The 14,445-nt window shown below is 38.9% G+C and overlaps 1 protein-coding gene and 1 non-coding gene across 2 annotated transcripts; both read left to right on the top strand.

Annotated features, from left to right (window-relative positions):
- Positions 1-250: 250 nt before the first annotated feature.
- Positions 251-13,868, top strand: LOC145467123 (neuronal pentraxin-2-like). Its single transcript, XM_081450696.1, has 5 exons — positions 251-2,128; positions 5,211-5,328; positions 6,912-7,049; positions 7,336-7,558; positions 11,166-13,868. Exons 1-5 carry the CDS (start codon positions 1,787-1,789, stop codon positions 11,548-11,550), a joined length of 1,206 nt encoding a protein of 401 aa, XP_081306822.1. The 5' UTR covers positions 251-1,786; the 3' UTR covers positions 11,551-13,868.
- Positions 12,181-12,253, top strand: Trnav-gac (transfer RNA valine (anticodon GAC)). Its single transcript has one exon. It is a non-coding gene; the product is annotated as a tRNA-Val (tRNA).
- Positions 13,869-14,445: the final 577 nt, after the last annotated feature.

Raw genomic sequence — 14,445 nt, 5'->3', positions numbered from 1 at the left:
CCACGTCTAACAGGAATTTTTTTGACAACAAAAAAATTAAGAAAAAAACTCAAAAATAATGTGCAGATCGAGCGACTCTGAGCCACTCTAGCTTTCTGATACTGTCCATCTATGTACTTGTTTTCTTGTGTGACTTTCGTGGCACATTTTTTCCATGGGTATACTTCACAATATCAATTCAGTGTTTAATTAATTCCGTTCTATTTGAAAAATAGTCAAGCAACAAACCAGTAGCAAAAATTAGCTTTCCGGCATCTAGAGGTACGTAGGACATTGGTAAATGATACGTACTGGCCGTACGAAATCTGGTCCGAAGCGAAGAATTCATAATGATTAATAAATAAATTAGATAACTGAAAATGTTGACTTACGATTAGATAGCTCTAGAAATTAAAAAAGAAGCCTTCACATTACCGCCCGTCGATCACGTGCTACACAATGATTTGGCAGTTTGCCTAAGACATTGAATTTAGTCCTTCTACTTGATTGTGATTCAAGAAACACAAATCGGAAGACGGTGCATTTTCCTGCAATATCAGCAAGCCATGCAAAGATATTTCTACGAAACTGTCATACCCGTGGAAGATAAAAGCCATAACACTAAATGTTGGAATATTCAAACAACTTAATCACTGGCGACTGAAAGTCGAACTGACGTCAAATAACACATTTAGTATGTGAAGGTGAATGAATCAACATGACACGAGCGTGGGACAAAGAAAAGTTCTGAGTCCCCGACAGGAATCGAACCCATGACCTCCCGAACACCGGGTGGTGTTGAATGACCTTGCCCTCCATGAGTTCTCGTAGCTCAGTGGATAGAGCGCCCGCCCGGTGTTCGGGAGGTCATGGGTTCGATTTCTGTCGGGGACTCAGAATGTTTCTTTGTCCCACGCTCGTGTCATGTTGATTAATTCACCTTCACATTTCATTACCGAGCTTAAAATTCACCATCTTTATTAACTTATTACTACTCACGATGAATTCGATAGCGTTGATCCTAGCAGTATGCGGGACACCTATCATATATGAACTCAATTAAATGACCTTGCCCTCCATGAGTTCTCGTAGCTCAGTGAATAGAGCGCCCGCCCGGTGTTCGGGAGGTCATGGGTTCGATTTCTGTCGGGGACTCAGAATGTTTCTTTGTCCCACGCTCGTGTCATGTTGATTAATTCACCTTCACATTTCATTACCGAGCTTAAAATTCACCATCTTTATTAACTTATTACTACTCACGATGAATTCGATAGCGTTGATCCTAGCAGTATGCAGGACACCTGTCATATATGAACTCAGTTAAATGACCTTGCTCTCCACGAGTTCTCGTAGCTCAGTGGAAAGAGCGCCCGCGCGGTGTTCGGGAGGTCATGGGTTCGATTCCTGTCGGGGATTCAGAATTTTTCTTTGTACCACGCTCGTGTCATGTTGATTAATTCACCTTCACATTTTGTTACCGAGCTTAAAATTCACCATCTTAAATAACTTATCAACACATTTAGCAATTTTTCCACGTGGGAAAGCCTGTCGGCGTATGCTTGGTGATCATTTGTTGGTGTGTGAAGCTAAGACAAACAAAAAGAAAAAAAACATAACCACTAATAGACAGGAAATTCAATTCGATAGGTTGTTACACAACATGGCTGCCCACCCGTTGGCACATTTGCGTAATTAAGGGACCCAAATATTAATCAAACTGAAATGACCAATCGTAGCACCGTATCACCACCAACAAATTCTACTTTAATTTGATCAGCATACGCCATTCGTTTAAATCTTGTTAGCAATGGAAGCCAAACGCGCTCTGTTATTTTTCCTCTTTCAAGGGACTATATTCAGCACGATTTTCGCTGCCGATGAAGATTCCACATCTCATTCAGGGTACTTCATAACGTGGGAAGATAAGCAGCTTACAGGACACGTTGTTCAATGGTTTGAGTCTCCAAGTTTGATGTCTTGCAGCCAGTCGTGTTTGAGAAACGCATGGTGCAGTTCCACAAACTTCAAGGTGTCTTCCAAGAAGGAAGGCAAAGGAACGTGTGAACTCAACAAGCACGATAACACGCTGTTCAACGAAAACACCGAGTTAAATGTTCAGCAGGGGGTTACATTCTCAGTGCTTCTGAAGGTAAGATACGTAATACTTAAAAGCTATTGTTTACCAAAATTGTCAGTTTATCAGTTTTATTTGCAAATTATGCCCCAAAAATGACAGTGTGGTAGTTGATAAGCGTCAAAAATAGGTAAACAAACCACCCTAGTTTAATGTGCACGCTTAATGACTTTATATTCCGTCTTTTTGTAAATATGGAGAATCCCACGACAGGAAAAGTCCTGAAGACCCTTTTGTCTTTCAGGAATATTGCTTAAAAGTTCCAATGAGTTCAGAGTTTTATGGAATCTAGGAAAGTTCCAAATCAGTCAAGATGGCCGATGGAATTAATGCCAAACAGAGAATTTTCAACTGTTTACAGAAAGTCATACACTTGCTTGTTATAATTTTTTTTCGCAGTTTGTTATCTAGGACTTGACCACTTCTTCTAGCTTAACATCATCTTGAAGTAAACACTGGCACGATTTTTTTTACCTTTTGACCGTTTAGAAAGATTCTGACAATGCCATGTTTTTGCTGATTTTGATAGGGTCATAACTCCTTTAGTATAAGTATATCTTGATAAAAAAAAATATATATATATCACTAGGTGGAATTAAAGCACGCCAGACGAATTACTAGGAATGGCATTTTAACCAATATCGCCAACGTATGTTAAAGCACAAATTACTCTTGAGCATCATGTATGTAACGATTTAAATCATACTTCAGAATTGGCCCTAGTTACTGATGGCAAAGTTCTCCTCAAATGTTAGCCAATAAATTAAGTACAAATGGTAGATCTGCATTCAAAATTAGACCAGCTTTGGTGGATGAATCGGAAAAAACTCATCATTACTTCTTTCCTGGTTTACATCCTGTTATTAATTTTCTGTTTTCTGATAAAATAGCGAAAGAAAATTCAAACCGAAACGATGTTTCTTTTTGCACGGAGCGGTGGCGTTTGCGTTTGAGAACTCGAATACAATATGCAAATTAGCTTCGCACAGCTTCAGCAGTTCGTAGTTTTAAACCTGTACATTTGGACTATTCGTCCTCCGTTTTTCTTTAATACACAGCAAGCAAAATAACCATCAAAGAAGTAGCAAAAGTGTTTCGGTCTTATCTGCCTTATTATATTTTACAGAAAAAATTACCTCATTAATTTTTAACTTGTAATGCAGTGCAAAATGAACGCTAACACGTTTGTAATTTTCTCAGTCATAGAATAAAAGGTTAATCCTGTGAAAGCTAGTTGTAATATTTATAAGGCTGGTGCAATTTTGAGAGAAGTTTCAAATATCAGTCGTAGCGCAAATCCTTAATTGCATTCGCATTCATTCGAGAATACAAACTTTTAATTTTGGGAAACAACCTTAATTCTCGACAAGATGGCCCGACATATGTCAAATCGTCTTTGCGCGTCAATTTACCAAGGACTGCGCGATCAATAACCAAATATCCAACATCAACAGAACTAACATTTAGTAGCTCATGCAGATTCTCAACCTAAATTTAAAAACGATCTTTAAAATTGATCTTTGGTTATCAAACGTATCTTTACGATCGAATGTATTATTTAGGATCCATGACAAAGACACTAACTAATGAGATTTCAGAATTATGCAAAACAGGACAAAATACAAAATAAAAATTGCATATAAGATGATCGGTTGACACTTCACGATAGTGTGGAAATTTTTAGTTTTGCAATGAAGTTCTTAGCCATCCGGCACGACCAGAAAGGCTGAACATTTTATCCAAGTGCACGTGTTTATTCATTTTTTGCCGATGATTGAGAAAATGCACAGGAGACAATCATAGATTTTATTATTAATTAAAAGCTACGAAAACGATGATTTGATAAAAGAGTGGCCAATGGTTAAACGGTTTTTGGCATATGTGTTACATTAAAATAACAAAAAGGTAAAATAATAATAATAATAATAATAATAATAATAATAACAATAATAATAAAAATGACGATTTGAAATTACGAGCACGATTACTCCCTAAATTGTACGACACAAGGTCCAGTTACTAATTAATCGTATCGATAACAAATTTCGGAATTAAAAATGTCTTTTAAGAACTTCTTTTGAGCGAAAACGTCTGTAGCGCTTTTCATAGATTTTACAAACTGTACGAAACATTGCGAAGGAAACCATTAAAGCGCGCGTAATTGACGTGCGAATAACGTGGGTATCCAATTACAGGTACCCAATTACAAAAAGTTCAAATTGGATACTGTAATTGGACACCCACGTGATCGCGCGCCAATTACGTGACAAATAAGCTCGCAGAGAACCAATTACGATCGAGAATTTTGTTATAGGTACGATTATCATCATCATCATCATCATCATTATTATTATTATTATTATTATGTCACATGCGCGATAGCTTTTTTGGGGGGGTGATATTTGATCAAAGCCACTAAGAAGAAAAAAGTGTGAGCTTAAGTCACGCACAAACCAGTTCAGTAAAAGGTAGAAACTGTTTCTCTAATTAGTGCCTTAAAAGTTCAGTAGCTTTGAAGTTTCTCTCTTTTTCTTTTAGGAATCAAAGTGTAGTGAAATTGAAATTTAAGTTAGCCTTAAGTACCGAACTAGAAAGAGAACCTCTTTCAGCATAAGAGCCTGTAGATACATTAGGGAAAAGCTGTTAAGAACAGTTGTTTTAAAAAAAAAAACTTAATACAGTTACTAATTCTTGGTATAAAATGGGTTGTAGTGGAGAAAAATTGCAAGATAGGACAATGAAAATGGGGTCATTTTGTCCCTGCTTCATGGCGCACAAATGCAGACCAGCCGATCTTCATGCAATAGACCGTTTTGGCAAAAACGGGCATGTCACACGAGGAAACATCCCTGCAATATGTCCCCGCTTCTTCTCCCCACAACATGCACCGACGTGACGATCTTAGACTAGCCGATCAAAGGATAGCATGTTTTGTTTGCTTGAATAACATAGCTCAGTATCAAGAAAAATCAGGGGTGGGGGATGGGGGGACTCATAGACACACCAGCGCCTTACGTGACCGACTAAGGAATGAATTTAAGCCTCCTTGTTTAATTAAAACATCAAGAAATTTCCATGTTTGTTTTTTTTCTATTAGGGCTGTTTAATGACCGGCTGTGCAAAGGGTGGTTCTTGTGTGTCCAACGAGGAAAAACAAACCTATTCGTGTTTGTGCAAAAAGCCATGGGCTGGAAAAAAGTGTGAAGTCAAAATTGGTAAGTAATGGTATTATTGTGTACGAAAGCGTGATAAGCCGTGTGTAATGTCTTGCGATTTTACCGAGTTAATTAAATGTAGATGTAGATATTAAATGGCCGTCCATTTTCAAGCTAAAATTTATAATGGTTCTAGCAGTGGACAAATATGGATTTACTAAGCTAATCTGATGCATTTTTAGCACTCTGCGCAAAGTAGGTACAAAACGTCAGTTTTAATATCGTCTGTGGAACAGCTGTAAATGCTAAGTAAAACATTAAGAGTACTTTTTTTTCACAGGCGAGTAAAACATTTAAATCAAATTAATGTGGCATTTACCAGCTTTGCCATGAATGGCAAAACTGTGCCAAATTTGATATTTGTCTGGCTGCAAATTTGAACAAATCGGAATAACTGTGGGTTTGTCGAGGTTTGCTGTATATTTCCTATAATGGAAAATAAGTTTTTTCGTGCAGAGTACGACTAAGTGGATTCCAATTGGGTCTGTAATCATACGAGTGGTTAACAAATCGGACGATCGTGTAGCAGGAAGTCAATTTTGTCAAGATTTGCCTTAAAATCAAAGGAATTTTGACAGGATTATAGGTCGTTAGCTGGTAAGAAAACAACACAGAGACAATAAAAAAATCTAAAGAGCACAACTGTGGATAGACAAGAGAAGATGGTGTCGGTTTATCAAACGGACAAATTTAGGTACATTTTTATAGGCCCTCAGATTCGAATCTCATCCCTCATGGTACCCCGCAGAACACCTAAGGCCATTTAGATTAGATTCAGAAAGGGCTCCCGAAAATCCATGCTTGGGAGGGAAACAGCAGGTTTGAGGGTTACATGATAATTGTGTATAAAACATGGTCAATCAAAACCTTCCAAAACAATATTCAGGCGCTGGAGTAAGAGGGTTCCTTTCAAATATGGGACTTACTACAAGAAATTTAAACGGAGTAAGGTCGATAATTCTCAACTGGACAAACATGGGCGTTAGAATACGCTAGCCATTAGGGAAAATTTTACCCTACCAACAAAAAGGTTCACAGGCGACTGTTTCAAATTAATTTTTTGGGAAAGCCTTCAGATATGTTGCTTGGAAGTATTTTGTAAGTCCCCGTACGGCACCTTCTTTCCTTTTACACGGTATGATCAACATTTAACGACTAAAAAAATATATTTAACGGCTTCGCTATTCCTAAACCTTAAATTGATCATCGATCCTTTGCTTTGAATAGAAACGCCTAAATGCGCTGGTAATCCTTGTAAAAACAATGGAAGCTGCATCGAGGGAGAGAATGGATACAACTGCACTTGCGCGCCGGGATTTAGCGGGACACACTGTAAAATAGGTGACACATATCGATGCTCATTGAAAACTAATTTGAACTGTTTAGAGAATCTCTTGAAATCCCTTTAATAGGGTAAGAACTTACACTCAAATTTGCTAGTTTTGTAGACAGAGCGTGGGAGGGTCAACTGTGAAAAGAATAAATAAATATATAAATAAATAAATAAATAAATAAATAAAAACAAAGAAAAAACACAACATCAAGAAACTAGAGTCTCAACATGTTCATCATATCTTGAACAGACATTGATGACTGTGGAAGTCAGCCGTGTAAGAACAACGCGACCTGCACTGACCGAGTGAATGGATACAAATGCAGCTGCGCGCCGGGTTTTAATGGGACACAGTGTGAATTAGAAGTTGGGATGCCGTGTGTAAAAGGTCTGTGCTAACGAAATTTTGTATTGATTATCTGAAAATTGAATGCGTTCTCCATTGAATGTGGCGAGAGATGAAATAACTGTCCAACGTTTGGAAAAGAAATGTAGAAGCTTGGCTATTAATCTATTTAATGGAAGACATGGAAGAGATTTTCAGGTTATCAAGAGGTTTCAGTGCACACGTACTCTGTTTCTGATCTGTTTCATTTAGGTTTAACCTAACTGATCCAGTTCAGTAAAACTGCGATTAAAAACTAATCACGTTCATATGGATTGTTTATCCACAGCATACCGAATGATATTTCCAAGGAAATCCGTTGAGAATTACGCCATCAAAGGAAATGCAGTTGGATCCAACCTCACCGCATTCACATTATGCTTTTTCGTTAAGCCGAAGTACCCGGCCCCATATGGTGCGCAGTGCTTGTACAGCTATGCAACCCCTGGAGTTGACAATGCAATATACGTTTGCCTTACTGATCCGAAAATCGACCTCCATGTTGGAAATGGGTAATTACTTTATGTGATAGAAAATGAGTTAACCCTATATATTTTCGGGGGAGAGGGAGATCGGAGAAATTGGGGCAACAGGTGCGCACTCTGATTTCAGACAACATTTAATTTGGTGATGTTTCCTAAGATCTATCTGGAAAAATGTTTGGTGTGACAACTGTTTGCTCACTTGTCTTGACATTTCTATGGCACTCATATTTATAAAGGGTTCCGCCAAAATTTAGTGTCTTTCAAAACTAATCAGTGTCCAAGGAAAATTTTGGATTTTGGTGAGCTTTCAAGCCAAATCTTTAATTTTTTTAATCGGTTTCGGAGCTATTTTGTTTAAGATTTTTAAATCCATGATGGCGCGCGAATCCAAGATGACGGACTGTTTGAAATAGGATGCTATTTTTATTCCTTCTTTCTTTCCCCGGGAAGATTTATAATCTCGAAATCGTTTATAAAGGCATATAGTTGATTTTAATCGGATGAAACAAAACACAAACCGCGGTGATAAACATGGAACCAAAACGCATGTTAAACAAAGTTAATTTCCTTGACGTTTCGTATGTACAACATACATCTTCAGAAGTGACCGTTAACTAGATTACAATCGAAATTTAAACGCGGAGAAAACGAAAAAGACTGGTATCTAATAATATGTAACAAGACTAATAGTTAATAACAAACAGATGAGTCTGCGGGAGCGAAAAAAAAATTACCATCGTAATAATAACAATACAAAATGTTAATAAAGAAAAAGTTTTTCACTGCCAACGTTTTCATTCAAGGCTGGCTTTAAATCACAAATTAACAATGTTTCCTTAATTTTACAATGTATATCTGACCTACCAGTTGCTAAGATATCAAAATTGTCCCATTTAATATTATGACCCGTGGAAGTAACGTAAACCATTGTTCAAAACCGTTTATAGCGGAGCTGCGGCGGCCCAAAAGGGCCGCCAGGCGGAGCCCCATACTCATATAGGAAAGAAAAGGAAACCCATGAGTTGATTTTCTCATGGTTATCATGGCTAGCGGTATTGCTCGTGGGCGCGTACGCACGACGACGGCGGAGTTGCCCAACATGGCGGCCATACTCCAAATAATACGTTGACAGAGAGATGCAGCCTTGGTTTACCGTGTGCTTCCTTGATAGTAGACATCCATGTTATGATCAATTGACACCTGTCAAAACAAGGTATACGCTGACCAGTATCACGTGACCATATCGCGGGCTCAAATTTACAGCTCCTCGAGGTCACGTGTATTTTTGACCGCTGACCAAGTGCTGGTCAGCGATTGGATCGCGGGCTCATATAAGGTTAACTTGTTGGAACCAGGACAGGATTGTTCGGAAGCCGGTTAACGCTAACGCAGGATTAAAAGTTAACCGAATTATAACTTTTACTTCTATACAAACGTTTCTTGGTGTTTTGTTTTGTGTGTATGGTGATTAAAACTCAAAACAGAAGGCCAAACAAAATACAGGAAGCCTCACCGCAAAGTTACAAAACAAAATCACAATTCTACCTTTTTCTGGGTTAGCTTAATCGGGCTTTGAACAACCCGGCCAAGGAGCTACGCTTTTAGGCTGGCCTAAATCTATATATTCTATGTCTAAAGTGAGGAGCCTTTTAAATCTTCGCACTTTTCCACAGTAGAACAAGCTTACAGCGCGTCTTATAGCTGAGCTCCGGCGGCCCAAAGGGCCGCCAAGCGGAGCCCTATACTCATATAGGAAAGAAAAGGAAACCCATGAGTTGATTTTCTCATGGTTATCATGGCTAGCGGCATTGCTCGAGGGCGCGTACGCACGACGACGGCAACGACAACATGGCGGCCATACTCGATCCAAATAATAAGTTGACAGACATGCAGCCTTGGTTTACCGTGTACTTCTTTAATATTGAACATCCACGTTATGACCAATTGACACCTGTCAAAACAAGGTATCTGCTGACCAGTATCACGTGACCATATCGCAAGCTTAAGTTTACAGGTCATCGAGGTCACGTGCTTTTTAAGTGGACCGCTGACCAATTGCTGGTTTTCGATTGGAACGCGGGCTCATGTCAGGTTAACTTGTTGAAAACAGGGCAGGATTGTTCGGAAGCCGGTTAAAACCCAGGATTAGAAGTTAATCGAATTATAACTTTTTCTCCTATACAAATGTTTTTTGTTGCTTTGTTTTGTGTATATAATGATTATTAAAACTCAAAACAGAGGGCCAAACAATATACAGAAAACCTCAAAATTCTACCTTTTCCTGGGTTAGCTTAGTCGGGCTTTGAACAACCCGTCCCAGAGGCTCGTTTCTCGAAAGCCCCGGAAACTTTTCGGGCCCGGAAAGCCATAGCAAAATCTCGAACCTTACGATTTCAGAGCTGTTTTATTCACATATTCTTAATATGAACAGAGGCGTTCCCTTCATACAAGAAGTTTCAGGCGTATACACTTCTCCGTTTTTAGATACAGATGAACTAAAAATGGCTTTACGGGCCCGAAAAGTTTCCGGGGCTTTCGAGAAACGGGCCCCAGGAGCTACGCTTTTAGACTCGCCTAAATCTATATATTATACCAAACTCAGGTATATTTAGGGCTGGGTCATCTATTCCGTAGGCAAGAAGTGAGGGGGTGGTCAATTTTGGAAACGGTTCATACAATGTGGAAAAAACCTTGGCTACAGGTTACATCCCCATTTAAAAGATAACTTAACGTTGATTTTTTACTTGTAATGTGTCACGTAACCAAATAACAGGCCACTTCCGGTTTAATTTTGAAAGCTTCTGCAGACAGCGAAAAACGTTCCTTTATCAACATTTTTTTCGATCTGTAGTCTTACTACTTACCTAAAAAACGTACCCAATGTAATTGGAACGGTTGTCAAACCTTGCTGAAGGTCTCTGTAATTAGTGTGTATAAAGTTACATTAACGAAAGGTCTTTGGTTACGTGACTTGGACATGCATTCCAATTACATTGGGTAAGGTTCTTGTGTAAGTAGTAAGACTACGCAATAAAATGTTGTTTAAGTACCGTTCTTCCCTGTCTGCAGAGGCCTTAAAATCTAAACCGGAAGTGGGCTGTTATTTGGTCACGTGATTGGTTGCCATGGCAACAACACTATTAACTAAACTTGCTTTGGACGGTCGTTTACCATAGCTAAGTCAGTATTCTTTTGCATGCATGGTTCTCCAGATAGACCTCCCCTGTAAGTTTTACACTAAACAACTAACCCACTCTTTAATATACCTGAGAAGCGTCGCTAAAAGCCCAGGCAATCAGATAGCCTGATCGCAGTCTAGGGATTGTCTAGTTTGTTTGCGTTGGAAAGTGCGATAAATCGATATTATTATTATTTTTAGTTATTTCAAGGAATCTATTGCACAAAGTATAAGGAAATCAGTTTTTTTGGTGTAATCGATCATCTTCATTATCGTTGCACATTAAGATTCATCAAAGGAGTTGTTGTTATCCCAAAGCTAGAGGGTTTATTTACCAAAAGAACTGTATCGTTTTAATTTATCAGAATTCTTTAGCGTTTTGCTCGAACAAGAGTATTGTAACGAGTAAATGTTAAAATTTAAAATTTGATAATTATTCTTATTTTATTTTTGAAGAGTCCGTGTTCGCACTTATGTCACGCTTGACAAAAGCCGATGGAATCACATTTGTTTTACTTGGGAAAACACGAACGGTGTGTGGCAGTTGTATAAGAATGGTCAGCTCGTAGAAAATGGAACAGGTATGTCGACAGACTACGTGATTCTATCTGGGGGAACTGCTGTCATCGGACAAGATCAAGATAAAATGGGCGGAGGTTTCAGGAAGAAGGATGCGTTTGGACCTGGTGAGGTCACAGAACTCAATCTGTGGGATAGCGTCCTTTCAGCGAGTGATATTGCTGCTCAGCACACAAACTGCACCCTCACCACAGGATTGGTGCATTTCTGGGCGCAGTTTAAAGATGGTGTTAACGGTGCTGCGCAAGTAGAGCGGCCTTGATCTAAACACATGGATCTAGATATCTAATTCTAAGGGTGCGTTCCTTTTGGATGATCTGGATCAGGGTCAGTGAACCAAGATCACTCAGATCATGGTGTATCAAAGGAACCGACGAATCCACTCTGGAGGAACCAATGAATCCACTCTGGTCATGAATTCATCGGTTCCTTTGATATACCATGATCCGGAGTGATCTTGGATCACTGATGCTGATCCAGATCACCCCAAAAGTACACACCCGCATTTCTGCTATTTGCCGGTAGTAGTTTGATTGGTGTATAAATGAAGCACAAGAAACTTATTTCAACTGAAGCTAAATCACAGGTTTACAAGACCACAGTACTATTTAGAGCCTTATAAGTCGAAATGACACATCGTAGACTAACGTGGTATATTTGTAAACAAGCGATGGACAAAGCGGAAATCTGTGGAACATGTTAACGAAACGGGACTTCGAGCCGACGAGAGTATAATTAACGAAAACGCCTAAATCTGACTACCCTGTACTATAGGCGACTTAATGATCTCGCCATCTTTATATTCAAGACTTCAAGACACGATTTAACACCGCAGTTATGTACACAATTTCAGCAGCTAAGAAATTAAAGTCGACGTAACCAGCTCCCAGTTGTCTTGATAGCTCAGTTGGTAGAGCACTGTACTGACATCGCAGAGGTCATGGGTTCGAATCCCGTTCAAGCCTGAACGGTTTTTTTCAGGCTTTTTTCAGGCTTTAATTTCAAAGCTGCTAAATTTGTTTATAAAACTTTGATGATCAATCATGTCTGCATAACGTTCTCGGCAGTTCAACTGATATATGATCTTTCATGGCTTTCACTTGTACAGCGGAAATCGTAACGGGACTTCGAGCAGACGACTCTATAAATGACGAAAACTCTTAATCTAACTACCCTGTACTAAAAGCGACTTTACGATGTCGCTATCTTTATATTAAAAGTCAACAAAGACTGCTGCCGATGACCTGATTAGACTGAATTATTTAGCCGCGAGGCATCTTGTCAAGACTAAAGTAACTTGAGGCTCGATGAGATTTAACGCCAGCAAGCTACGAAAACATTCGTTCAGGTGCAAACCGTCGGTCTAAGTTCCGCCTAAGTAATTAATTAACTAACGTTGGGCCTGGACGTCACTGATAGAGACCGAACAACCTTAAACTACATAGCTAGGCGTATATTCCACGTTAAATAAAGTTTGTATTGTATTGTAACGTTAACGACAGTTGTAACCGATACTTGTAAGATCTTACCAGGGTGATCAAAGGTGCGACATGCAAAGCAGCTGACCCACCCTGACCAAGGGCTGTAATTAATTTAAACTCAACAAGGTAATATAGTTGACTGGTACTGGTAGCTGACTATTGTGTAACACTTTGCAGCTCTATATAGGTGTTTACAGTGGAATCCCGATTTCTCAAACCCTCATTTTTTCGAACCTCCTGATAACTCGAACGAAAAGTCGTCTCCTTCTCCTCATTCAAACACTTTAATTTTACCCTCGATTTCTCGAACTATCCGATTTTTCGAACCAATTTTCGTTTCCTTTGGGGGTTCGAAATTCCACTGTAAATATTATATAACTGAGAAAAGTACGAATTTGTGATTGGCTGAGAGCAGGCAAATTTATCGTTAGCTATTAGTTTACACTCAGGCGTAAATTATAGCAGGCGCGTTCGTAATTTTCCCAGTTATATACAATAAAAGAGTAATTGCAACTCGAGTAACGGACTAACAGTACTCGTGCAAATTGAAAATTCTTTCAAATTGTCCTCGCCTAGATGCTCTTGCAATTTTGAGAGAATTTTCTTTGCTGCTACACGGTGCTGACAAAACCCAACCTGTTGGAAGTAGCCGCTCACGATTGCATCTTGGCTTTCAGTATGGACCCTATCATATCGTGTCGTTGTCGCGTTTAAAAGTTTTCTACGTATTATTTGCAGCCTTGCTTGACTGTATTTCTGTTGTTGGCTGATCAGATCTTTCACAAATCCTATGTATACCAGCAGCATTTTCGTGTACGGTGCCTTGCCAGATCTACATATCACTTGAAATATATCACTCACTGTGTAAATCCATAATCAGTGCACTCGCATTCATACCATTAACAATACGTGTGTGAGTAGGATTAACTTTGTAATTATAGTAGTTTATGGGTGTCTCCAATTCTGGCATGTTAGAAACTTAGCTAAGTTTAGACACATCAGTTAAGTTTTTTTGTGGTTATAATTTTCCAGTTTCAAACTAAGTTCAAGCCTTATTTCAAGGCGCTAGGGGTTTGTAAAAAGAGTGCACATCTTTCTCGCTGACTCGTCCCAAAAACTAAACTGTCTTACCTCTCTGCTAATTACTTTTTAGGAGATGGTTGAAATCTTTTGTTCCTTTCCTATCCTTGTGATTTAACTGTTGTGTACAGAAGGCACTTAATTTTCCTTTTCAACGGCAACGGGCACTAGTCAATTCTTCAATGGGTTGCATGCCAGCTCAGAATCGTAGATCAACTGACAATTATACCGAATCTCAGAGCACTAATGACATATATTATGGTTGATCGGAGACTTTAATAGTAAGGCAACCATACATCAGTTATGCTAATTTCGAATTAATTGTTAATCCTAGGGAGATGATTGAGTTTGCAGAGATTTCCTGCTACCATATGCTGTAACTGAATTCAGGACACCGTTAGATATGTGGCAAATAAATATATTGAAGAATTTTCATAAATTCGCCCTCCAGCCATCGGCCAAACAGAAAAGTATTGAGGTTAAGTTTCGGCAACTTCGAACAAAGATCCTTTCTAAGTAAACAATCCATTAATTCGTAGTCTCAGTTAATAAATAATAAATGATGTTAGGCTGTTACTAGTATGTCTGGAAAGTTA

This window comes from Orbicella franksi, chromosome 1 (genome assembly GCF_964199315.1).
Source record: "Orbicella franksi chromosome 1, jaOrbFran1.1, whole genome shotgun sequence".
Classification (NCBI taxonomy): Eukaryota; Metazoa; Cnidaria; class Anthozoa; order Scleractinia; family Merulinidae; genus Orbicella; species Orbicella franksi.
This window is presented reverse-complemented; position numbering and strand designations above follow the sequence as displayed.

Coding starts and splice junctions, on each gene's coding strand:
- LOC145467123 (XM_081450696.1), top strand. CDS start 1,787: ATGGAAGCCAAACGCGCTCTGTTATTTTTCCTCTTTCAAGGGACTATA. Junction 2,129..5,210: donor CATTCTCAGTGCTTCTGAAG/GTAAGATACGTA, acceptor TTTTTCTATTAG/GGCTGTTTAATGACCGGCTG. Junction 5,329..6,911: donor AAAGTGTGAAGTCAAAATTG/GTAAGTAATGGT, acceptor TATCTTGAACAG/ACATTGATGACTGTGGAAGT.